At 42.0% G+C, this 27548-nt stretch overlaps 1 protein-coding gene across 3 annotated transcripts in view; it reads left to right on the forward strand.

The window, feature by feature from the left end:
* sema6a (sema domain, transmembrane domain (TM), and cytoplasmic domain, (semaphorin) 6A) overlaps positions 1–27548 on the forward strand; it is a 103301-nt gene that overhangs the window by 37953 nt on the left and 37800 nt on the right. For all 3 annotated transcript variants that reach the window (XM_086314806.1, XM_086314807.1, XM_086314808.1), the window contains exons 2-7: positions 6649–6799; positions 7658–7775; positions 18981–19041; positions 20335–20397; positions 20990–21091; positions 27365–27455. In XM_086314806.1, coding sequence (XP_086170932.1) covers positions 6700–6799; positions 7658–7775; positions 18981–19041; positions 20335–20397; positions 20990–21091; positions 27365–27455 — 535 coding nt within the window. In that variant the 5' untranslated portion in view covers positions 6649–6699. The remainder of the gene's footprint in view (positions 1–6648; positions 6800–7657; positions 7776–18980; positions 19042–20334; positions 20398–20989; positions 21092–27364; positions 27456–27548) is intronic.

Here is a 27548-nt window from a genome sequence, read left to right on the forward strand (position 1 = left end):
GTCTCTGAATATCTTTGTTTCAAGTTGGCACTTTGCCTCTCTATTCCCATGCTGTTCTCCTGTCTCTCTTTCCCCCCTTTTTTCCCCCTCTCTTCGTCTTTTTGAGTCGTCTTTGGCTGTCCTCCAGAATCAATCCGTCACCTCTTTAAAGGGAGACGTTCTCGGATTTTGGCTTCTGTTTCCATAAAGAGCCTAAAGCGACAGGGTGCTTCATTCATGTCCACTTCATTGTCTTTTAATAATCAAACCATGATGGATTACCACCATACAGATATTCGTTTCAAAGCAGCATCTGAGGGATGAAAAACGAAGGAGGAACAGGAAAACACCAGTATGCTTTTTGATAGCTCAAGGATTGTTGTAGGAGTATGCATGCTAGTGTGTGTCTGTCTGTGTGTGTTTATATTGGATGCTAGTTTGGCTCTTGGTCTCAGAAAGACAGACAAGTTCCTCCTTCTCACTCTCTTTCCATTCGCTCTTCTTATCATGGCCTCTTGGGTTCAGGCAGACAGCTCCTCCTGTCTTTTCTCTCTGATTATCAGGCCAGGACTGACAAGGTAAACACCTGGCAAGGTATCCTCCCCATTTGGGAGCCCTAGGTGGTTGGATGTGTTCCATTTTTTTTATTCCCATATGGTGGATCAATGCATTGCTCTCACCTGTCTGTCTTTTCAACCTTCTCTACCTGGTCCGATTCTCATCTGCTTTCATACTTCACCTCCAAACAGCATTTCTTCCAGCAGGCCTGTGAACAGGTGACATAGTGGATAGTAGTGGCATCTCGGTTGGGGTTTAGCAATATGATATTTTTGTGGCTGTGTTGTAAAAGCGTCTGGTTTTAGTGCGGTCTGGTGATGTGATTTGTGCTGTGTTAACACGCGTGTGTAAAGCCTGTTTCTTCTCTTTAACGCTGGGAGATTGTCACACAACAGAAACTTCTGAAGTTTTTGGAATTACCCTGCTGTCACTCATTCGCCTTTAAAATCACTTTAGCTTTCATTGGGTTCCAGCAACTCTGAAAAGCAACAACCATACAAGGTACTACTTACTCTCAGACATACTTTTTTTTTTTTTTTTTTTTTTTACTGGTTTTACTAATGTTTGAACCCTTGCTTTATCTCTTGTTTGGAGGTATTTTGTCAGTTCTGATTCCATTTGTCCAGGTTTTGATCCCTCTCTTTTTACTTTTCTGCCTCTACCCAAGCACACTGCAGGTGACTCAAATCACAGAAACACAAAATGACTTTTAAAAAAAAACACACACACACATAATAGTTTCTCTTCTTCACAGAACATGTGTCAACAATTTTCTTTGGAACTATTTCTTCAGGAGTAGTTCCAAAAGGACTACACGTAATTAGGCCAACACTTTCATTACTACTGAAAATTCACAAAAGAGATAAAACGAATACTAATGTGGCCTCCATTATGTATATTGTGAAATTCCAATTACAGATACAAATGGCTGCAACTGCTGTAAATGTGGTGACTGACCATAATTACAGACACGTACCAGCACATTGCCAGTAAGCTACCCTTCTCTTTGGCATTCCTGTCATCTGTAAAACCTTCAAAACCAATCTGTGGACATTACCCAGATTGCCAAATATAAACACAAGCAGACTGCGCTCGTATCAAAGCTGTCAGACAGCATTTACCAGAAGCTGTTACTTTAAAACCTTTATATGGAACACGTCCTCCATTCCTTGAGATGATCAAAAAGCCAATTGCAAAAACAAATGTCTCTTATACTCTGTAATGACAATGAGATGTTTGAAAATATCATCATCTCTGCTGTGCAATTTGTCTGATGAGAGAACATTAGGCACACCCACACAAGAGGTCTGTTCTGTAAAGCTGTGCCTTGTAAATCCACCTATACGTAGCAGCAATCCAAAGGCAAGGTCTCAAGTACAGACTGATGGCCGTGAAGTGAAGTTAAGTGCGAACGATCAAACACAAATACATGAGTATCCACAGGAGTGTGCAGCAATTGCAGCAAAGCTGTCATAAATAAACTCCTATCTGATCATACAGCGCTACAGTTACACTTGGTTAACGCTAACACACAGTTTGGGTCAAAATGTAGGAAACAAAAATAAAAAGCTGCCTTTTGTGTTAAATTCTGCTTTTTGTGGACCCGTCCACCCACCCAGACAGCTTCCCTCTTCAGGCTGTATGGCTTTGTACCAATTTCACATCACACTCTTCTGATAGACAATCCTCCTATATGGCTTTGTCTCTCAACAAAATTGTTGTTTTTTAGCTAACAGACTGTCGCTGCTGTTTCTCTTGGGCTACCAGCAAATTCAGAAGCATCAGTCTTTCATCAGCCGGTCTCCTCCACATGTAATTGAATGGCAGTCTCTCACTCCACTGCAATTAGCAAAGTGGGGACTTCAGAAGATGAACATTTGGGACCTTGTCAAGGCTAACTAGGTGTGTAGGTGTGTGATTGTGTGCTTTACGTTTGTTTGTAGATTTAACGAGACCGACAAACAAACCTATAGCTAAATGTTGCCCAACATTTCCTTCCCGTTCATCACCTAAAGCGCACTCTGGCTGACCTTGTCTTTATAATAAATGTGTGTTATTGTGTTCATGTTTAAGCTCCAAGCAACCATAGTTAACATGTTGATGCAACAGCAGCAATAACATAATTAGGCAGCTAATTTGTTTATTGTTAAAGGTAATGCAGCTTGGGTCAGCTGCCCCCACGGGTAGCTGCCTGCATCTGTGATTGTTTGTCTTCTTCGAGATGTATGCGTTTGCTTATTGCTTTATCACTGGGATTTATGTGTGTTTTTTCAGGCTCTCTGCTTCTAGTTTTGCGCACCACAAGGCAACTGAGCGTGAATGTGCCCGCATGCACATGTGTGTTATTCATAAGATGATGTGGTACGGCGAGGGATTCTGGGGGGTCCTTGTGTTTTTATTACCTGCTGGCGGCCTCCTGCCAACATCCAGCTTGATTAACTCCACCCCCTCTCTCGCGCGCACACACAAAGTGCTACTTTATCACTACAAGTCTGCAGGAGTTGTAAAGGAGCAGCAGCTAAGGTTCTCAAAATGTTATTAGCTATTAAAAGCCTGAGTAGGAGACAAAGGGATCCACTGTTCCACTTTATTTCTTACGACACTTTGTCAACGAGAGCTTTTACAAAAGAGGAAATCCACACGCTCCCACCTGTGCGATTCAGATGTTTGCTAGCAGGTAATTTATTACCAAAGCTTGAATTGCGGGATGTTCTCGGTTTGCGCGCGTCTTTACAGATGTCTACAGTACTTTATAAAGGTAACATTTTAAATAAGAGTCTAAGGCACACACGGTAACACTCTCACACAAGGAAGCAATTTGCTCTGCCTCCTGTTACTCATGTGTGGCAGCTGGTAATGAAAGGGCCACTGGAAGTCTTAGGGGTTTCACTTAAGCCATTTTGTGCTCAATTTATTTTGTGTATCAGAGTAGGCAGTGTGAGATGGTTTGTCTAACAGTTTTTTACAACCCACTGATATAGATGGACGATGCGCCTCTCCTTAGGCGTCCACTGATTAAAAGAAATGTCTACCATATGATTAATCTCTTGATGTTTAAAAAAAAATACAAGTACAGGATCTACGTGGAAGAAACAGGTATTTCCGACATAATTAGGTCCTATCTAAAAATACAATTATAGTTATTCCTCCTTACTGTACAGCGCTCACATCTTGATTTCATGGTCAGTGCAGCCTCCATCCATCATCCATTGAGTTAGGTCCCTATAGGGTAACCCCTCTGTCTTATGCCACTTTCTGCTCATCAATCAGTCAATTACTGGAGGAGTTCAGGGTCAAAACTCAGGCCACACGTACATTTAAGCCCTCTAAAGTTGTTCATTGTACTGTCTAGAAAAAGCCCATTTTTATTTACAATTTGTATAAAGTCGCAGTGTGCAGTGCAAGCTCAGCTCAGTCAGCCTGTACTGTATGATGAAGGAAAGCTGCAGGAAAAATCAGTTTTTGTATTTTTTTCCCTTCATAAAATATAGTAGTACATAAAAAAACGAGTTTAAGGATAAGAGGACTAGACCAGGGAATGAGAAAGGAGGGAGGGGAATGGAGCGGCTTGTGAGATCAAGGTCGTATCCAGGCTTTAGTATTGGTATTCTCCTCAGTGTTAAAATGATTCTACCAGTGAATAGTGTTTTCATTCCTCTCCTGAATGAGATTCACAGGAGCATGGAGAGAGAAAGGGGGAACAGGAGATGGAGAGAGAGCGAGAGAGAGAGACATGACAAAGAAAAGAGAAAGCTACCCCTCCCCTCTCCCTCTTTTTCTTTCCCCTTCCTCCCTACAGTTTGTGCTCCCCTTGGACATACAATAGCAAATGAAAATACAGCGTGGGATAAACAACTTTTATCAGACTGGAGCAAATGAAATCGACTATTTTATTCAATTCTTCATCCCTGAAGCATCCCTTACTCCATTTACCCAGCAACCTCACCCCTGCAGTTTCATCAGAGAAAAAAAAAAGAAGGTGCTTTATGCAAATCAAATGCTTTATTCTTGATTAGATTACAGACGCAATAATTGTCTTGGATGATTTATGGTTGTAATTGGTTGCCACAAACTGCTGCAACAAAAGCTCAGTTGCCATGGTTTGTGCTATGAAGACATTACATCAACAGATTTTAGGGTATCTCCTATAAAATCCACTTCTGCAGGCACATATAAGTTACATTAGAAAAATTAACTTGCTGAGCATGTGGAGTTTTCTAGGTTTTTTATTACTTAAGTTAAATGATGATGTCCACAGTTGCACTTTTCCCCCACCACAGACCATATAAAAGATGGACAAGGTTTAAAGGTCTGAAAATGAAAGTTTCTTAAATTTCCATGTGTTTAATGACCAGCAGGGGCCACTTCTCTGGTTGCAAAAAGACTTTTGGTTGTATAGACGTCTATGGGAAAAGGGCTACGGCTCCTGTGCTTTATGACCTCAGTAAATGCTTTATGGGCTAAATGACTAATTTCAGGTCATACTGAATAGAACATGAAGGCTTTTCTATAAATTATGGTAATTCTAAGAGTCAGGAAAGAGAATTATCCAGGATATGTTAATTAGCTACTGACTTGTGCTTGACAAGTTGTTAGCCTAGTCCCAGTCCCTTATCTGTCATAGCGCCAGAAATGATTGCTGCAAAAAAGGCCTCGCTAACCAGTAGGTGATGTAACTATGGTTACGTTCACTTTTTGTATAGTGTCTTTGGTTTTTGCACATGAGGGATCTCCCTTCACCTCAGCTTTGGAAGATCAATGGCCAAGCTACGAGACCTGGAGTGGTTAATTAATTTTCCCAAGGGGCCACAAGAAAAACTGGGGTTATTGTGGAGGGCCTCAGCAAGAAGCTTATAAAGAGATAAAATTAATAATGAGCCGAACTGTGTTCCTTTTAGGGTTGTGGCCCTCCACAACAGTCCCAGTTTCTCATGTGGCCCCATGGTGAATTGAATTGCTCACTCCTGTATTAGACAGTGCCACAATAGATGATTAAAATTGACTCTCCCTCTCCTACAGCCTCCTACATCATGCAAACACTAAGCTGAACCTGATTGGTTGAAAGCCTCATGGTGGCTGTCTTCTCATGGATTATAAAATGTAACCAACATGGTGGATCTTTGACAAAATTTTGAGTCTGGCAAAATTGTTTTTGAAAACACTGGAAAGAAATGAGGAGAGTTGAGAATCAACTTTCATTTTACATCGACAATGGATGGATAAAAAGTTTGGGGGGAGTTTCCAGAGTCATACTATACATCCCTAACTTGCATAAAGGAGGAACAAATGACTCGACAGCCCATCGTTTGAAACCCAGCACAACCCTATCAGCATGCATTGCTCGGCTGGAATAGAAGAGATGAATGGTGAAGCATGGAAATGATGAATCCTGTGAACAGATACCACGTGTGGAGACCAAATGCAAAAATAAAAAAGATGAATAGGAAATAATGGAAACAGTTCTCCAACCAGAGCAGTGCTGAAAATGAAATATTTAATAGCCAGACTTGTAATTGAGTCCGTAGAAGTCATCAACCTGTAGGAGTTAGGACATGGGATTGCTACCTTTGTAAGAGACAAGTGGCAAATTAGGTGCCTGCCATTCCTTTCCATTATCAGGTGCTGCTGATACTTCTCAGCAGGCTAATCTCACCGAGAGCTCTTACACTTCACTAAGACCCTGTCACAGACAGAGTCAGTGAGAGAGAGAGAGAGGCACAGAGATCTTCTCTGCTTGACATCGATCTGTGACGCATATCACCACCCCTAATCCAATTAATTTTGTTTTGCTTCCATCGTGGCTTACTTGAGTCATCAAAATTGCATACACAAATACATCTCTGGCACACTGCATTGGGCCATACAAAATGCACAAACAGCTAAATCTGGTAGAGTGAAAATTCTTTGGGTAATTCCTTTCTGTTTCTGCCTGTGATCGAGTCTCCAGCCTTCCTCATTACTTTGTTTCATGCAGAACCCAAGAAGCCTGAATTTATGAAAGAGTTAATTGAAAACACTGTTTGACAAACTCCTTTTTTCCCTCCTTTCTTCCCCTTCTGTCATCCCTCTCCACCTCCTCCTTGTCCACCACTTCTGCCTCTCTTTGTACAGGCTGAGGCAAATCTCTAGTAGAGGACCAGCAGCAGCAGTGTTGGTGCGACCATGAGGTCAGAGGCCTTGTTACTCTACTTCACACTACTGCAAATAGCCGGGGCGGGCTTCCCCGAAGACAGTGAGCCTATTAGCATCTCACACGGCAACTGTAAGTATATCCTTTTTCTTGCTTCTCTTCACTTTCTTTATGTCTTTCTTTCGTTCTCTGCTTGAGCACCGTCCCTTCTCTCATTACAAGTCCTCCCTCGCTCTCTGCGTGCACTCTTTTCCCTTTCCTCTTTGTTTTGTACTTCGCAAATCCCCTTCTCGATATCTGTGTCACTTGTTCTATCCTTTTTCACTCGTCCACATCCCTCTCAACACTTCTTTCCTCAGCAACCCCCACCATCCCCTACACTCAACGCATTCTGAAGGCATGGAGTGTAATTTGGCGCCCAAGGATAGCCCCTCTACACACACAAAAACGAAAGACTTAAGGCAGAATTTGAAATGGAGCCCACCCTACATCAAAGGATAATCCGCTATTTTTCTGTTGGGCTCCTAATGCTGTGTGTGATAGTGTAAATGCTGTGGCAGGCTATAAAGATATGGTCATTGTTTCTGCTGATTCTCTATGTGTCTCTCCCTGTCCTGTCCTGCTGTGCTCACTTTGGGCTTAACGCTGTCCGAGGGAACTGAAACGCAGGCCAGAAAGCCTCACATAGACCTGCGCTCCTCTATCACAGTGTTTATTCAAACTAAGCGCTTTCATCCAAAGCCACTAACAATAGAACGATTGCATGGTACAGTGCAGCATATTTTTAGCCTACAATTTATGGTTACACGAGAGCCTCAGCTGACAATTGCGGTGGCGTTTTCTTATCCAGCAAAGACACATAGGTTGACATTTGACCCCAAACTCCTGGGACGTATGACAAAAGCTTTGAAAGCCAAATTACAAAATCCCTCACACGAGCTACAATAAGTGGGCACACACAGGGATTAATTTTTGTCCTCCTTCTTGCAGACACAAAGCAGTATCCAGCATTTGTAGGCCACAAACCTGGAAGGAACAACACGCAGCGGCACAAACTGGACATTCAGCTCATCATGATTATGAACAGGACATTATACATCGCTGCCAGGTGGGTGATTGTACCTCAATTTGTGCAGTTTTAGAGAGACAGGCATTAATTCTGCTTTCATTTATGGAATAATTACAAGGAATAAATTCAGGCCATTGTAAGTTAAGCATCTTCAGGATTATTTTATTCTTTATGACCTAATACTAATTACAGTTGCTTTGTGAACTCCTGTTTTAGCTCAATAAATGTAAAACCCTCACATTTTGAACCATCAAGCTGAACTTCGGGGGCCTGCTGCGCTGGTTTCTTTTAAAGTTTTGGTTAATCAGGAGGGAATAATTCAGAGCAAAATGCTGAGACCTGAAATCACTTAGCAGTCTGGACTTTTTCCCTTCATTACCTCTTTGTTGTTTTCTATTTTCAGCTCACCGTCTGCCAAATCCCTCTTTACCTTGTACGATGTCCCTATAGACTTGTGCCCTGCTTTTTAAAAAAAAACAAACATCCAAGCACACAAACACAGAGATAAACTGCAGATAAGTTAAAAACTAATGTCAAAGAAAACCATTTTTTTTCTGCTTTTTGTGTTGTCAATAAACAGCAATACAGGACATACAAAAGGTATTCCTTCATTTTATGGCGGCCTAGTTGCTCTCAAAAATCGATTTTTTTTTTTAAACTCTTTGTCGCTTTGTCTGGCTGACCCCCACTCCCCAGTCTGTCACCTACCTTTATTGCTTTTTGTCCATCCATCAATGGGTTTTTCACCTGTGCATCTTTATTTGGGTGTGACTCATTTTTCCTGAGATAATATAACTCACTTACAGCATCTGGAGCCATGGAGAAAATCAATATTGATTTTTGTCTTTCCTCTTGTCATCAGTATTTTTTAAAAATGGCGATGTTGCTTCGCCTGATTGCAAAGTGAGTGGTTTGACAACCAGTCAGCTCCATTAACAGGCAGGTTTACCTTCAGCATATAACATTACAGTAGCATTAAAAAGGCCTTAATAAAACTGATCCTTATGTGCTTGTTCTCTGCCCTCCATAGCTAATTGAGTGGCAGGCTTGATTGGATCCTGTTGAAAGCCACAATAGGGGTCTTTCTTTGTTTCCCTCCGAAGCATGTCAAATTAAGTGGCTGAGGGAGGCTGCTGCTTTAAGAGAGCTGTTTTTTTAACATATCTCTGGTCATTAAGAGGTGGTGTATGGAGAGCGAGAAAAACCAGACTAAAAAAAGAGAGAGACTGTGTGTGTGTGTGTGTGTGTGTGTGTGTGTGTGTGTGTGTGTGTGTGTGTGTGGTGGTTTTTCCAGAGACTTTGGTCTGCCTGTCGCCCACCTGCTCCACATGGGGTGGCAGGGCCTTAGGGATAAGGGAGGGAAATGAGACACATGGGGTTTATTGGAGGGGCTTGACTGTGTGTGTGTGTGTGTGTGTGTGTAAGAGAGTGAGTGAAAGAAGGGTGCGTATATGTGTCAAGTTTAGTATGCTGACCAGTTGTCTGATGGCCACATGTGTGTAAATAAATATATACATTCAAGGGTAGTGAACATGTGTGCTGGTGGGTGTGGAAGCTAGTCTGTGATCGTGTCTGCAGTGGCTTGCATGTGTGAGGTGAACCGGTGCAACAGTCCTACACTTGCTAAAAGCAGACACATGGCCGAGGTATGTGACCCCCGAATGACTGGAATGGCTGCCGCAGATTAGACTGAGTCGGATGACCGCCATTGATCCGGACACAGAGAAGAATGCTGGGAGTCGATAAAATGGACACACAAACGACGGCCCTTCCTCAAACATCCATCGGCTCTAACAGAATGTCGATAAAGACACGTGAAAGTTAAATGACAAACAGTTTAAGGCAAACAGCACAGACAATTACCACTTCAGAAATCAATGTGAAAGTGAGCCAGCAGTTCACCCAGCAAGACTCATGCCACGAAACAACGCACAATGGTGGAAACGAGCCCCCCCCCACAAAAAAAAACTAGGCAACATCAATAGTTGCTTTTATGACGGTTGTCCAGTCAAATGGCTTGTTTATTCTGGAGCCAGCGTCACACAGCTCTGCCATCATGACTCTAGACCAGTGAGCCTCAGTTCTTGGTGTGCAGCAGCTTGCAGATGGCCACTGTGAACGCAGTCCAAAGCCCAACACTGTTTCAGGCTGTTTTTTGAATGACTGCTCAGTGTATTAAATCCCTTTGGCTCCTGTTTTGGTGCTGGCAAAAAAATCACAAGATTTTTAAGCTGTGAGATGCATACAAACATAGCAACTAATGAAATTGTAAATAGACAAAAGTGCCTTAATCCATAGAGAGAAAGAGTCAAGTCTTTGGCAATGTGTGAACTGAGCAACAGATGCAGCGATTGATAATTTATCCTTAGTTTTAAGTCTTGAATGAAGTGTATTGATATGGTGAAATCAGGCGATCGAGACCTGTTTTAGCCAGTGTGTCTGTACAAGTGTAAAGAAAATAGCCTCTGCTAATGAGGTCATATGTCTCTTCTAATATTTGTAAAACACCATTAGCCTTATTAGACTCTTATATATTGGGTGTTAATTATGTATTCAGTTCATGACTGCTGTAGGTTTTTAATATTATGAATATGATTCCATGGCCAAGTTTCTATCAAGCGCATTATCCAGAGGGATCCTACAGCTTGATAACATATCTGACTGCAGTCTTTTCATATGCAGCCTTTTAAAAGCCCGCTTGTTTGTTAGGATTTAATAAGACTGGCACTGGATTGAGTATAGTATTGATTTCTTTCACTTTAACTTAAATATTTTCTCTTATCAAAAGGGATGCATAGCAGATCTTCTGCTAATAAGATCTTAAATAGAAATAAAGTAGAATAGAAATACAACATGGAAGTTATGCCAAGAGGTGTTTGTAAAGTCATACTAATGACCATTAGATTCAGCCTTGCAGCAAACTAATTGCTTTGAAGCAATCAACAATACATTGTCCATGATAAACTGAGACATGGTGTATACTAAAGTGCAGGTAATGAACATGAAAACATCTTAATGTGCAAGCTTGGTGGTTTATGCGTGTCTGCTGTCATGTGTATTTTAGATGTTTAGCAGCAGAGTCACGTTTGGTAAAAGCAATAATTTGTTCAGTGAGAGACGGACGCGGGAGGACTCGCATCCCAGAGGTCCATATTTCATGGTCAGGGTACACTGTGTACTCCATTCAGAGGGAATTCATCATGGTGCAGTGGGAGATTCATCATTGTGATCTTTGCACGTGTGTGTGTGTGTCAGAGTAATATGGTTTTGTGTGTGTCTTCAGCTGTAAACAAAATAGCTCGTCACAAACCTCCACTTTCATGAGAACTGCTTTTTAGTTTGGAAACTTTGCAAACTAAGTCTAACCTTAAAGAGACTCGGTTACTTAAACATTTATTTTATTGTTTTATTACTTTTTGTTTAGATCAAGTTCTTTTGGGATATATTTTTTGTAGTTTTCAGTGACATCTTGGCAAATTTTGTTAATCCTGTGCTCCCCAGTGAAATTGCTGGACTCTGGAGAATGTTTGATTAGGTGAAACAGATAGACCGGCTCTTCACATGCGAATATATGAAAGAAATGGGATCACCAAGACTTTCTGTTTGGATGCTTTAAAAAAAGCTGTTGTTCAAGGTAACCACTGTTTTTGCCAATTGCTCTCCACAACTGTTTGCCTGCATGCAACCAAAGACTGCCCAAACCTGTTTGATCAACAGAACTCAGACTATAAGCAGTTTCCAGTACCAGACGTCTCATCGACTGCCTACAGATTCTCTATATTCATAAGGAGACAGTCTTATTAACACTCTGCTTTTATCCCCTCACAATGTCTAACCACCTTTATTTGGAGGTAAATAGAAAGGATAAGGGCAAAATAGTGGTCATAATCACCCACTGCTCAGCAAAACCGTGTGTGTGTGTGTTTGTGGACATCAAAGGCAGGTGCAATACTTCAACTTTGGATGAAGAAGTCAGTCTAGAAATTTCAGAATTGCTTACAGAAGATAGACGTATGGTTTATATATATATATATATTATTTGGCACATAAGTTAAACTGACATGGATATTTGTTTAAAGTCTGTACGATCATGTCACGGCCTGTTTCCAATATGTCGTTTGCCTAGTGTTGCCAAAGGACGTGATGGCTGAAACTATGAATAGGTGTCTCAAAGGTTCACGCCAGCTGGAGAAAAGACATGGAGAGAATGATAAAGACAGTCCATACATGCTTGTGCTTGTGGGTATGTGTGAACGCGTTGCTATATACCCTGCCTTGCGAGCATACCCTAGACCTCTCCACATGCAGGGCATAGTCGCCATTCCTAGGCCACAGTCGCCCTTCACCATGGTAACACCAACCACACTCTGTTTACACCCCTCTATGAGGCTGCGAAGCATGGGAATCAGAGAGACAGAATGTGTATGTGTGGGACGGACAGAGAGAGAGGGAAAGAGAGAGTGATCGCCGTGAGTGAAAGACCAAAACTTGTGATTACAGCGAGACACGCTCACAGACGCGCACTCAAAAATCCTGATTACCTTGTCTCCGTTGAATCCTCTAGAACAGCCATGCCTCTGTGGCTGCTGTTCTTCCCTGTTGGGTCTCTTTGGGTCTCGCAGTGGAGGCCACTAGAGTCTCTATTATTGTAGCTCCACCAAATCCTGTTAAAACCCACTAATGATGGGGATTACACGGTTGCCTCCTCTCCCTCTCCTCGCAGCACCGACGACATCCAGCTATGTCCACCCTCTGAACCAACTTTTGCAGCTTCGGTAATCATAATCACCTGAAATGAAAATTGGAACAAGTTTAATTTCATAAAATAACTCTGCAAGCATGTAGAAAGAAATGTCCTTTCACCCATTCTTTGGACATTTGCTGCTGATCATATGAGAAAAATATTTACACAGCCTGGCTGGAGTATACTCCTGCACTAGAATTAGTGCCACATTGTTCTCATAGCTTGTCTGGTTAGCTAGTGAGGAGTATCCTGGGTAATAGCAAAAGGCACTGAGATGCTACAAAAACTTTATGTGAGAGTATATGAAAATGTATGGTATCCTGATAAATGCACGTATAGAATATGAATTTAAATTAATGTAGTTTAAAAGTTAAAACTATCATGTTGAAATGTGTTAGACAACAGAACATCTTCAGCATTATTTTACTGTATGTTAACAATTTGCTTAATTGCATGTTCTTGGAATTGGGGTGCACAGGCAATTCACAATTTAATTACAAGGGAATAAAAAAAACAATTAATTAAAAATTAGGAATGACAAACAAAATATTTCCCATACTGATCTCCTTGGAAGTTAGATGTAAGATTACTGGGTAAGGTTCAGTAAAGAAATCACATCTTATACTGTGATTATGCATATCTGCTTAATTGTTCCAAGAGTGCACCGTCAACACATGCCCCTTACCATACTGAAGCAGCCACGCACAAAAAACACACATACATTCACATACAAATACACACAAAAGGAAAGGTGGAGGGAATGCTGAAAACCATAATGAGATATTCAACCTTCGAAAAGAACAACCTGCCTCAGCCTGGGGGTGAGTGAACCCTGGCTTGTTGGATTTCATGCCACCACATCACCGAGGGCCTCTCGATGCCCTCAACCCATTCAGAACTTCAACAGCTCCCTTCACAGCCTGAAGGTGCCTGCTGGCTTCCCCAGTTCCCTCCCGCCTACTTTGTGAAGAGGATTTGAACCAGTGAAAGCCAAAACAATGCAGAACGGGCCATCCTCCACCACCCATGATCCAGTTATGAAGAAAGGGGAATATAGGTGAAGAGGGTGACGAGAGAGAAAGTGTGGGAGGGTGGATTGCACGAATTAGGTTTGCGGAAAGTGGAATGGTGGAATAAGGTGCGGGGCGCATGCTAATTGTGTTCCCCTATTTTCTGCCACTGGAGTGGGAGATAGTTTCACAAAGGCCCAGCAGATGGACCGCGCTGGCCTGTGGTTACCCCAGAAGAAATGCGCTGTTATGAAAACGACATTCCTCCACACAAAGAGCCTGTGTTCTCGTGGCCACGCATGGCTACATGTCCGACGCAGACCCTTTCTGTCATTCTGTTGCACTCAATCTCACACTCTTGCCCACGCTCAGTTAGTCTACTGTTCTGACTGGATCATTCAGCTCTTCCTCACTGTGTACCCATCTTTTTACAGTGTCTCCATCTTTGTCCCTAAGAGGATATTTGCATACCTTCCATCCTACTCACGCATTTTTTGTCCCAGGATTTCGGGAAATGAGAAGCCCACGCCAAGTGATTCACATTGATACCCAATGTGTCGCGTTCATCCACTGTCAAAGACGCCTGTTATTTCTCGTTCCTCACAATCTCACGGTGTTTCTAATTTCATCATCTGCACCACAGCGCTATAGAACCGCTTCCTTTGTGTTAAAGTACTGTGCCATCCTCAGGCTGTTTGATTTACAGCTGAAAGCGGGAAAATTATGGGAAAGTGAATGAGTTGCAGCAAAGCACCCTGTGGATTTTAGTTAAAAAGTTACTAAAGTCTTAACCAAGTAAAGACCGTGTCAAACGCATTCGCTTTAAAAAAATCTCACTGGACTGTAAATTTTAACATCAGAACAAGCAGAACTTGTAAAGAGCATGGCAAAGATTTCAAGATGTGACGAGTACCTCTTGAGGAGGTTATTGGGAGGAGGAGGAGAAAGAGTCGGCAGAGGGCACGAGACAAATATACTGCCTAAACTAAAAGATACAGGTGCATACAGGTCTTTTAAAAACAATGAGAGGTTTGCTCAGGGTTACCTCTCACAGTTACTGCAGCAGATTCTCCTTGTAAACACTTTTGAATTCGTAGCTGATTGTTGCAAGTTGTGTCAAAACTGTAACTTTAAACACACTCACACAAATAGAGCATCTTACAGGATCTGGAGATGTAATTATTTATCTCCCACATTCAGCATGAATAAACATCTATGAATCTCATGAGAAATAAGAGAAAAACAAAACTCCTGCCAACTCCACGACTTGCATGGGAATGATTAGGCTTTTCTCAGTTTCTTCACTACCAAAGTAATCCAGTGATAGTTTTGTATCTACAGTTACACTGCAGAGCCGCCAAGTGCAGATATTTCATTCTTTTAATGTTGCCAATTTGCCAAACAAATGTAGGCTAACACAACACGGCTCAAGTTGTAGTTGTAGTAATTTTTAAAGTATTGAGGTTCAGAAAAGCAATAAAGCGTAGACTATACCAATACCATGACTTTTTATATTCCTGAAGTTAGAGAAAGAAGGGTGAAGTGGTTTGGATGTACGGAGGAGGGATAGTGGATATAATGGGCAAAGGATGTGTAACAGGGAGCTGCCAGGCAGGAGGAAGAGAGGAGGAATACAGAGAAGGTTCATGGATGTAGTGAAAGACGAAGGCTGGTGTGACAGAAGAAGATGCTGGTAATAGGATGAGATGGAGGCAGATGATCCAGTGTGGTAACTCCTAAAGGGAGCAGAGCAAAGAAGAAATTCTGTGGATAAACTATGTGAGCTAAGAGTCATTATTACTAATGCCATGCTCTCTAATTCTTTACAAAACTTGATTCTAAGACACTTATCTGATCTAAAGCACCTGGATTAAGCTGCATACTGCATGCAAATTAAACAGAGTATCACATTTTTCATTCTCATAAATAATTTTACAAGTAAAATTTGTACATCAGTACGGCAAATGGATTCCAAGCTTGAAAACAATAGACAATGGGACACCTATTTTTGTATTCTCAGTGAACTGCTCAGCACATATGGAAATGGGCTGTTGCATAATAAAATTGGTCTTTGCCATACTTTTGCCCCAGCAGAACAAAAGCTTTTACTCACAACAGGTTGTTTAGTCTGTACTGTGCTCAGCAGGCAAGAGCGTCTCTGAAATCAGAATATGTTGCGGGGTTATTTTGGGGGGCTAAAATATTTGCAAACCATCAGATGAAATGCTGAAATATATTCAAAGTGACATCTACGATGAAGGCGTCCTATTTTGTAGTAACATAAAAATAGTAGTAAAACGTTTCCTGGTTATTTTCCTGAGTCTGAAAAAGAAAATCAATTTATGTGCCGTTCTCGAAGACTTTAGAGTGAAAAGTTTATATGAAGCCTTTATAATACAAGAATAAATTTTTTCAGCAATTATTAAAAAAAAAGAAAAGAAAAGAAAAATCCATTATTCATTTCAGGTATGTTTTCAAGAAAATATGTCAAAAGATTCTCTGGCTGTGTGAAGTGTGTGCTGTTTTTCTCAGAACTTATCCTGTTAAGAAAATATGCATTGGATATTTTGTGGGTGAGTTTACATGACAAGAAAAATTTACATTTTAGGGGGTCCGTATTGGAAACAACCATTTTTTGTCATAACATAAGCTGAAGGTCAGATCATACGTCATGACAATAACTAATAACAAATTAGCAACAATGTGACTGTGATGGATCATGTGTTTTATGCAGGTTTCATCTCTGGAAGTTGACTTTCATATAATAAAAGATAAATATAACTTGGAATACTGAATGTCTGGAACGTAGATAATTGATTTTAAAACTTCAAATTAAAAAATATAGTACTGATGTTTACAACATCCAGTTTAATGTTGCACAGATACATGTTGTACTCTGCCTCTGCTTCTTTTCTTTCTTCTGAGTGTTTCATTGATGTGACTCAGAGACCACAAGGAAGTGACTGTGTTGTAATATGAGTTCAGGTGCAGGGCTGAATAGGGGAAAGGGTGCATGTGAAATTTTGTTGGGGTAAAGACTCGGGGGTGGGGGGGTTGTTCCGTGCACGTGTGTGTGTGTGTTTGGAAAGCTGGTGTTGACACAGACACAGCCGCTCCATTGTACTCCCCCATCTCCAGTCAGTATGTTTGAGGAACGCCTCATCGCTTGGCTCGCTCTAATCTCTGCTGGAACCAGAAACCTGCGGCGGGAAGGCCTCAGCCCAGAGGACTTTGTCAGCACCGGGATAAGAGAGGCACAAGTCAGGGAGAATCGCTGGGATGGTTACTACTGAAAATTATGGAGAAGTCAATTACAGATTGCTCGTGAGCTGCTTTAAATTTGCAGACAGTAAAATAACCCAGGGGGTTGCAATAAATCCGCTAAGTAATCCTTTAATTTAATAGCTTTATGAAGTTTGAATTTTAATATAAAGATAAAACAAGTTAACTTGCTGAACTTAAGGAGACAAATCAGAACATTTTAGTGATCATCGTCCACCGTTTTTATCACCTCGTGTGTTTCATCTCCATTTAAATGTGTCTCTGTTTTTCCACTATTTTAAATGTAGTGGTGCTGATTTTTATAAGCCAGCTTTTTAAATATTCACATTTACTCTAGAACATGTAATTCTGACTGCAGTGAAAGGGATACTGAAAAAGGCAAGACCGACTGACCCGGGAAAATCAGTCCAGAACAATTAGCACAGAGCAGTTCAATGGCAGTGGAACCAGTTAGGCCTAATGAAAAACATTTTGGAGGGGAGATTGTGGTTTTGGCCTGAGCCGCAACAACCTGTAACTTGTTGTTGCTCAGTTTTTAATCATGGCAGACTGCGCAGCGACAGTCAGCATCTGGCATTTGCTTGAGCAAAGGAACTTGGAAGGAAGGCCACGGGATGAATCTGAGTGACCTAAAGCTGACTTTGCTCTTGGCTTTTTTCATGAAAAGGGTTTTCTTTTTATTTCAGCTGAAAGCAATAATCACAAACATTTAGTTATAAGAGGTAATCCACAGGCCAACTTTGAAATTAGTCAGTATTGTCCATAAAAATGGACTTTTGAGTGCGCTGTTGTGGAAAATTAGTTTGAGAAGGGATGAAAAACGGGTGACATTTTTTGTTTTTAAATGGTAAATGGCAATTTGCTAAAGGAATTTTTGTGCTTTACATGACAGTGATGATATTGATTATGTATATTTTTTTTATACTGATAGGTCTGATCAGTGGACAGTTACTATAGAAACCATAAACAGCCTCAGTGTGGAGAAATGAAAAAAAGATTCATATGATGTATTTTACAGTTTCTTTGAGAAATTTCAGAAGTTAAACCGACAGAAAAAACAGGTATTTAGCCCCCGGCCTCTCTGGAAATGTGATGAAAGCTGAAATGTTTTCCTAATTTCAACCACTCTTAAAGATTAATTATTCAATTTAAGAATTGTGGCTGATAATGTACAGTAGACTGGGTTTTATCCTCAATGAGACTGAGGTGGCCCCCAGGAAAGCGATATAAGTGGATTCATTTCAAGATGCCTGTTCCTCCAAAGACTTTATTAGATTTAGTTAATGAGAGAGCAAGGCAGGCAGGCTGGCTAAGCGCAGGTTGGGGAGCTGGAATATAATTAAGCCGTGAGTCAGATGATGCCACTGTTACACACTTTGATTAAAAACACGTTCAACAGCTAATCTTCAACAAATTAAAGCGGTTACATCGTTTGGCACGGTCACCTTTGGTTCTCTCCTCAAAAGAAAGCTTTTCTTTCTGACTCTTCCGTTCATGCCACCTCTACATCTTCTACCTCCCACCTATACACCATTGTATCCTCCCTCTCCATGTCCGCACCCCAATTCTCCACGGTAAGAAGGTGTAGCGGCATGGCTGGTCAACTAGCCTTGTCTGTCTGTCTGAGATGTAGTTAACCCTTGTGATTTTTATGTCTTCCATATGCCCTGCTGGGGCCTTTATGCCTGGACTGTGTAACGCAGGAGAAGCTTGTATATTTCCAGGCCAACACACATAAGTCTTCTTGTCTGAGCTATAATGAGTGTTAGTATAGATTTCCTGTGGCTCAAACACTAGGCTTAATTGACCTGAACAGCTCTGAGTGACTTGGCACCTCCCGTCTCAAGCCTTCCCTCCTCCCTCACCCCCCACCAAGACCTTTCTCTGGGACAAAGAGGCTTTTGTCCCCAGGCCTGCGCCACGGCGCTCCGAACCTTTGTTGACTGTTTCTGTCTGACAGAGCAAATAGATCTGGCCTCCTTTTGTTTATTGTCATTTTTTGAAGTTTGAACAAAGTTTATACAAAGCCCCATTTTCTGACGCTGTTTGCTGCCTGCAGGGGGAAAACAGAGAGGGAAGAAAAGAAATGGGTTTATTGTTTGTTGAATTTTGACTGTCTGCTGCTGTCTGACCTCTTCTCATCTCTCCCTCTTCTTTCTCCCAATCTCTTTCTCCCTTCCTCACTCGCTTTCCCTCAATCACTTGCAGGGATCATATATACACAGTGGACACAGACACTGCCAACAGTGAAGAGATATTTTTCAGTAAGGTGAGTGAGACGTCTGCCTCTTTGAGGATGTGTTGTTCTCTGCGTGATTGACAGCGTAACCTCACTCTGACTGCAACAGTGTGTACGTATGTGCATGTGGGTGCATTTGTGTGCCTGCCAGCAGTCTTACTCACCCGCTCACTGATTGGACCTGACGCGTTCGCAATGGTGACCCTGTTAAGAAGATTATTTAATCAATCAGCTAGCTTGCGTCATCCACGCTCATCAGTGGGACAGCCAGAGGTCTGATGGGTGCGTAACGGAAGCTGAGGGGACAGCGGAAGAAGAGCGAGAGGGAGGAAGGAGAAGGGGGAGGAGCAGGAAATGGAGAGCGAAAGCAAAGGTTAGATGAGTAGCAGAAGAAAGACAATATGGATGCAGAGGTGAAGAAGATCCCATTGTATAGTTTCAAATTATTCCAAAAAGGGGCCTCATATTTACATAGGGCCTCGACTGTAATAACCCACTCTTTATTCCATTTCAACCACTCTTTGCTGGTATCGCATGCCCTAAACATAATGCATGCAAACAGAATTCAGACAAGGCCATTCTCGTGTATGCAACAACCAGCAATCCCTCCACCTCATCCACTTCAATGTCAGAGCCTGGCAAGTGGGTCTTAATGAGAGCAGGCTGCAGATGAAAGGCTGGTGGGAGACGCGCAGATTGATTGATGACTGAGGGTCTTTAATCAGTGGCTGAGCTCCAAACATGTTGTACAACAGCGGCAGGTACATAGTGGTCTGAACCTGCGGCTGGGAGCTGACCCTCAGGTGACACAAGCCAGGGACACACGTGGTGTGTATGTGTGTGTACATTTGTGTGCATGGCTATAACTTAAGTATAATTACCTGTATGTCTGTTTGTAGTCCAGTGACAAGTAAAAGAGGGCTGATCCACAGGTCAAGGCAGTGCGTGTGTGTGTATGTGCACACGCAAGGATGGCAAGCCTATTAATCCACAGATTTGTCCACGGATCTGTCCTTGGACAGTCTGTTCTGATCCGGGGTCAGTATTGTATTTCCTTCCCTCTGGCAGAAAATTCGATGTTCAAGGAGGTAAAATGATCTCCAAACAAACTTAGAATAAAGTTTGCCTCAGAGCAGGTGCCTCATGAGAGAAATCAATGATGTAGAGTCTCTAATGATGATTATTGATCTTAATATAGATGGGTTATTGAGCTCCATAGTGCTGTCTGTTTTTTCCTCCTCCCACCTCACTGTTTAGCCTGCTTTCTTTGTGACTCGCTATTTTTCTCTTTAGCTTCAGTTAAACTTCCATCTTTTTCTACAGAAAATGACATGGAAGTCCAGACAGGGAGATGTGGACACTTGCAGAATGAAAGGGAAGCATAAGGTAAGGAAACACACACTACAACATCATTTGTAGAGCAAACGTCACTCGAGTTTTTCCAATTTTTTTTGTCAGTCACACACTGCATGGCAGACAACCTGTAACTGATGTAATTGCGCACAGTCTCTGTTTCATTGTCTTGCTCTCTCTCTCTCCCTCACACACACAGACACTCTTAACACACATTTTAAAGACACAAGATCCTGAAGGTGCAATAACACACTTCTTGCAGTTCATATAACCTTCTGCTGTCAGAATTTATAGAGCATATCAGTGGGAATCTTCATATCTCGTGGTTGTATAACTTTATTTTTTTCCTGAACTTAATAACACTTTCATTATTGTTTGAGAGGACGTTAAATGGCACATTAAAATCTCCTGCGGATTTGCCTTTATGTGCCGTGATCAAATGCATGTCACGATACTGTGTTTGTTACATATGCCTCTCCCTGCTCGCCGCGTGCCACATGCTGCACTTCAAAAGACAGAAAAGCAAAAAAATAACAGCCCACATGTGGCTACAGATACAGATGTCACCATGGACTTCCTTTCTTCTTTTTCTCTTTCTTTTTTTCCTGCCCTGCTCTCCCCGAAGGATGAGTGTCACAATTTCATCAAAGTCCTTCTGCAGCAAAATGAAGACACCTTATTTGTTTGTGGAACAAATGCTTTCAACCCCTCCTGTCGGACCTACAAGGTAGGAAAACACACACACACACACACACACACACACACACACACACACACACACACACACACACACACACACACACACACACGAATGACTATTTTGTGCTCTTGCCCACTTTTGTTTTATCTCAGTGACATTTTTCACATCTATCATTTTGCTCTTTCACACACACACGCACATAACACACACTTATAGGATTTTTGACCCCAGCCATGTGAGAGTTTAGAGGGGGTGGGCTATGGAGCCACGGACATAGATGGATGACTTTCACAACTCAGCAGGCCGTCCTCCTGTGCCTTTACCTCCAGGTGTACTTTGACAAACTCAGTTCAGAAGCAGAGAAAACTACTCAATCTCATCTGCTTTCATGCATGCTCGCACATTGCCAGATCTGTTTTAACCTTTTCCTGAAAACACATTTCCGGCCATATTCAATTTATGGAATAGCATCAAGATTCCTTCAGGAAAAGTAAAACCACGAAAAGAAATGGTGCATTTTATTTCCTATGAGTCACTAAGGAGAGCACAGGTACACATTAAGATTGACTTAGTGCACCAAAATAGAGATGCCAATAAAAAAGCAGATGCAGAGAGATGATTAAAGTTTGGCATACGTGGAAGCAGATGAACAAACGTTAAAAGCAGATGGGCTGTGTTCAAATTGAACCTTTTTTATTTGCTGTCGACATAAATCTGATGTTTCTGATGCTCCAGTGTGAAAAAGTGAACATAATTGCCATTATAGTCTTAGTTCGTTCAGCTTGACTGACCTACTAAGTTTGCTAAGCAATAGTTGAAAATATTGGAAAATATTAAAGTTTTAATTGGTATTTGTCTAATTTTTTTTTAGCATACTCTATGACAAATCTTCTGGAAACCAACCAAAGATCAGTATCAGAGGTTTAATCATAGTAATACTGTACAAATACTATACACTGCTGTCCGGACAGACCCAGTATGAAGGACACCTTACAGAAAAGGAAGAATGTGGGACAGTGGGACAGTCGGATAGACATGCAGACAGTAATAGAGACAAAAGGACAGGGAGACTTAGTAGCAGTCCTGTCCTGAAGGGTGTTGTTCTGTGGTTTATAAGGATGTGTTGTGATGGTCAAAGCACACAGAGATGTTATCTAGGTGGCCTGTGGGGAAAACGCCCCTGCTTTGGTTCAGCAGATCTGCTTACCAGAAAAGCAAGACCTCTTCGCTCCACTGCCTTTGTGGTTCAGCATGCTAAGCACACAAAGTGGACGTCTTTCAATTCACTGACTCCTCCAATAGGGAAAGTGGAATTTATGTCTCTGCATTTATCAGGCATGGTTAGCTTTTATAGCGCCTCCGGTTATGGTTTCAAGGTTTGTGTTTTAGCTGTTGCTGCACTGACGTCGCTGCTAGTCGGCTGAAGTTAATGGGAAGGGAGGGGAAGTGTTGTACATCAGTGTGAGGTTTGGTAAAAGAACTCCACATTTACACACAGCCTGTGGTATAAAAATGATGCTTTTTATTGATCACTTATGTTAAAAGTCAAACTTCAGTCAATAACGGTATGATAAAAAAGGCAACTATTGTTCTTTAAAGAACACCGATCATTAAAATTCATGTTTCGTATTTGCTCAGTCCCTGCCCTACCTTACCCAAGTGAATTTATGTGTTTGCAACTGCCCTTCCACACCTACTAAAACACTCATGTTTAGTTGAATAAAATAGCTGTTTTAGCCAGGAAACAACTGAGTTATTACCAAAATCATTACAAGAAAGTCTTGACACCTTTTAAAATGCAAGAAATATGACTGATTATGGGCGCAAAGATACAAATCCACACGAAACACATATACAAGAAAATGTGCACCCATGCAAACACTGACTGTGAACTGTGTACATTTTAAAATAGGCATCTCTCTCTCTCTCTCACACACACACACACACACACACACACACACACACACACACACACACACACACACACACACACTGTACTGCTGGCAGGCTGGCAAACTCTCTGGGCAGATACCAGACCTTTGATGGCGTGCTGGGCTCATCCACTTCGCTTGGTCAGAAGTGTATTTGTGTGTGTTTGTGTGTGCGTATATGTGCTTGTGGTTAAATCCACCTTGGCCACAGTTTGCCTCTCCATCTCCCCAGTGTGACAGCACTGAAAAGAGCTTCTGTTTCGGGGCCAGCCTCATCCCACATTAATCAACAGCGCTGCGAGGGCAAGCGGGAGGGAAAGGGAGGCATGGAAGGGGAGAAAAGGTGGCGGAAGACAGAGGAGGGAGACAGAGGGGGCAGGGAGGGCAACCGCCCAAACCAGCAACACCTCATGTTGGTTTTTGTGTTGTTTTTTCCATCAACCCCCTGCCTGGTTACCTCTGATTTTACCTGACTTTGAGTTTCTGACATTTATGTTTTTTTAAACAAACCTACCAATTTTCTCTCTTTATTAGCTGCTTCTTCAATTGGTGGTGTCAACATTAAAAAAAAAAACATGCACTGTCACAGATGCATTCATATAGAAAAAACACAGGCAGACACCTCGGCAGCATGGCACAGCCCTCTCCCTTAGCACCACACAGCACCCAACTCCCTTTTTTCTTCTATTCATCCTCCCTCCTACCTCTCCTCTTCTCCCGCCAGCCTTAATCCCCCCCCTCCACTTCTCCCACCACTCCGCCATCTTTCCCTCTGTTGCTTTCTCCCTCTGTCACTCCCTTGCTGTGTTGTAATAATAAACACTCCGGCCAGCTGGGCTGATATATGACTGGAGTCAGTTTCATCGCCTGTTGCCGGGTGAAGCAGGGGAAATCAGTGGGGAGTCTTGGAGGCAGTGACTCCCAGGTGATGCATCTTAGACCTGATACCGGCTAACTGAGGTGTACTGGGAAATTTCATCTCTTCTTCTTTGCATTTGAAACGACGAGGTGAAAATGCTTCCATGCATGCCATTTTTTGCTGCAGCTTTTCCAGAGGCTGTCTGACTGACACGTAATAAAAGACAATACAAATTTAATACACTGCAAAAGCATTCATTAATTAATGAATAACTCTTCAATAGTAACCACACATAATTAACAAAAGCAATTGTTATATTTGTGTAGGGATTCTTCAGCAAAGTGTATTCAAAAAGATCAGTAATTTTAGTTTATATATATATATATTTTTTTTATTTCCCCCATAAAACAAACTAAACACGTATCTCTTTCAGCAGCTGCTTAAATTCCTTAAATTTCCTGCTCTGGTGTAAAAGGTGGTTGGGGAAAGTTTTCACCCTCCCACTGCTCAGAAACAGGTTGAAGAGAAATGGGCCATGACTATTAATCTCCCCAGGAGATATGTCCTTGTTTGGTTTATACAACTGCTCCTGGTCCAGGTGTGAACTTGTACACTTGACCTTTATAGATGTGGAAGGTTGTTGCAGGTGTATGGATGGCATACAAATAAATTCTAAAAGCGTGCTACTACTGACTTTAGGTCACCATGTAAAAATGTATCAGTATGCCAGTGCCAGTATAGTCTGACAGTGGCTGGCCTTTCATGAGGTGCCTAAGTCATGCATTATTTTGGAAGCGCAGTTTTGCAAATGGATATGTCTCAGTAAATATGCCCTTTACTGTGCTTATTCTATTAAATAAACAAGTCTGGGATATTTCAAGGAAGCTGTTCCGAGCAAACACTTCATAAGTGGGACGCCGGTTCAGTTTACCCCATGTTTGTCCTCAGTAAGATTTCACAAATCCCTCAGCAATGATAAATAAAGCCCATAAAAGCGTCCTCATAAAAACAACAGAGACATGGAATCAGAACATGTCCCTCACCCCCCGAATACTGGTGCTGATGCTGAACCAATTAAAACACTCCTGATGGGCATGTTTTGGATCTACATTGTATTTGTCTAATTAATTAGCATATAGCCTATGGAAAACACCAATGCGCTGTTGTAGTAATTAATTCATCTAGATGCACTGTGCTCCCAGCCAAGGTTGCTGTACATTCTTCTGCTAAGCTACAGTAGATCCCTATAGATCAGTGCGCTTTTAAGGCAGGCCTGACAAAGTGTGACAGCGCCACTGTTCAAATTACTTTGAATTGTGCTCCCACTAAGTTGAAGCACTTCTTTCTTTTTTGCAGCAAGTGGAGTTGACAGTATAATAACATTTTCCGGGTAAACAAGGTAAAGGAATAAGAATCCATCTTGCCGCTTAGACATCAAATTTCTTCATGGTAGCGTTTAAAAAAACATTGTGGTTTAGTGTGGCTGCTTTATAGATTTCTTTTGCCCTTTCAAAAAAACCCACTGGTTATTGCTTTAGACAACGGCATGGAAGTCGGCTGTTGTTTCTCTTCACATGCAAACTTGACAGGAGACTGAAGCCATGCGCTATCTGCGGCTGGGTTGGGAGTGTCTTCCCCTGTTCAAACGGCAGGAATAGATTAATGACAGCCGGCCAAACCCAGTAGACAAAGGTCACTACCTTGGTGAAATCCAGCGGAGGAGATGGAGTGCTGGGGGTTGCTCCTTTGGTATGAGAGTATGTGAGTGTGCATTTGTGATGTGTCAGAGAAGGAGGGAGCGTTTGTGTTAGGTAGCTGACACAGAAGCTGCTGACGTTTCAAGCTTAACTAAGTTCCCATGTCACTCTGTACACACAGACGCTGTGATTCAGTAGACACACATGACCTTCAGCTACTCACGTCTCTTATGGTTAACTCAGTCTAATCTATAATTACAGCCCCCTCCCCCCAATCTAATAACAATATATGTCCAGCTTGCTTCCATATATTGTCTTTCCACAATTTCTGGAGAAACAGAAGGAATGAGAAATCGAGAAATACACTGCCGCTGGTGGCTCTGTGTTTGTTGTAAAAGGTCACTTGTAATATTCTCTGCCAAATCAGCCTCAACAATTTCTCTGGCAAGCTTTTTTAGCGTTGCGCCGGAGTGTGTGTGTGTGTGTGTGTGTGACCTTTTTAGTGGGCAGATGATAACCGTTTCCGCCGAGACAGGAATAGAAAACAAAATGACCTGTTTAGAAACCAGAAAGGGCGGCGTAAGCAGTTTGCAGCCTTGGCAAGCTACGGACCTCTTTGTCGAGAGCAAGGGAAGCAAGGAAGAAGAGTATGGGATAGATAGAAGCAGCGATAGAGAAGAAAAATGACTATGTATTTGTGAACTGTTGGGTAAGTGTGTGTATTGTAATCTTCTTTGACCTCAGCTTCTGGTCAGCGCAGCGCAGCCTGTCCTCTGTGTGCATGTGTGTGTTTCTCTGAGCTTAAGCCATAGAGAGTGTCCTGAGGCATGCTGGGGAAGACAAGCCTACCCACGGTGGGATGATAGTGACCTCTCACCCACATCTGATTTTCTGCCATGCTCTGCCAATTGCACTGTAACCAAACTGGACTGGACTCCAGTTCACAGTGATCAACGCGCTAAGGAGGCCCAAACTAGCACTTTTTAAACAATGAACAATGGCTCAAAATAGTTCTAAGAAACGAGACTGCTGAGTGACTGAATAACAAAATTGAATTACTTAACTCACAATGCTGAGAAAAGACAACTTTCAGATTGTCTAGGGGCAGAATTAAAATTAGTATGTCTTATGAAATATACAAAATCAGGAGGTAAGCATTGCCCAAGGAAGAGCTCTTAGCACATGAAAAAGTTTGTGCTGCAAAATACGACTTAAAAAACGGCAGCCGTACTCTGGTTTTGTGAAAAATTCTCACATTCCCAGCTCAGGGCTGTGTGCTAATTTATTTTTCCTCTCTTCAGAACAAAAGCGCAAGCTTTAGAAATCAGGACAGGGGAAAGCGGTGCTGTAAATGGGCTGAAGATCGGTCTTGAGGGTCATTATAACGCTTCTTTAAAATGAGTACAGCTGAAGGATAAAGGATGACGGGGGAAGCAAACCACTACTGTGAAACGTGTTGCTGCGGAAATGTCTTTTTTTCCACCCTCCATGACAGTTTTGAGATTTTCCCAGTTGCTTTGGCAGCCCTCAGCAGGACACCAGAATGGCATACAAGTGATATTAGTTAGATTGATACACTCTCGGGCTGCTTTTTGAGGGCTATTTTATTATGACTCACACTTCAACACTTTTTAAGTGCTCCCTATAGTTTTTGATTGTCTTGACATTTTGACACATTTCCTCTGCTAGAGTTTTACCTCCAACTGGGAACCAAGACTTCCTAAGTTTTTTTTCAAGTACATTGTTTTGTTTGACACCGCACACCACTTTGCTTTGACCCCCTCTTGACCTTTCATCTCATTCCTGACCTTAGATTGACACCTTGGAGGCTCAGGGAGAGGAGATCAGTGGAATGGCGCGCTGTCCGTATGATGCCAAGCACGCCAACGTTGCCCTCTTTGCTGGTAAGATTAAACATTTCTGCGCATGCTAAACTGAAAGCGATCTGTAATGCATTTAACATCACTGTGATTTTTAAACTTCAGTCACTGTCCTTT

This window comes from Aulonocara sp. 'chitande type north' Nkhata Bay, linkage group LG12 (genome assembly GCF_057382095.1).
Source record: "Aulonocara sp. 'chitande type north' Nkhata Bay isolate Kocher_YH1m ecotype deep benthic linkage group LG12, A_spYH_male_GT1.1, whole genome shotgun sequence".
Classification (NCBI taxonomy): Eukaryota; Metazoa; Chordata; class Actinopteri; order Cichliformes; family Cichlidae; genus Aulonocara; species Aulonocara sp. 'chitande type north' Nkhata Bay.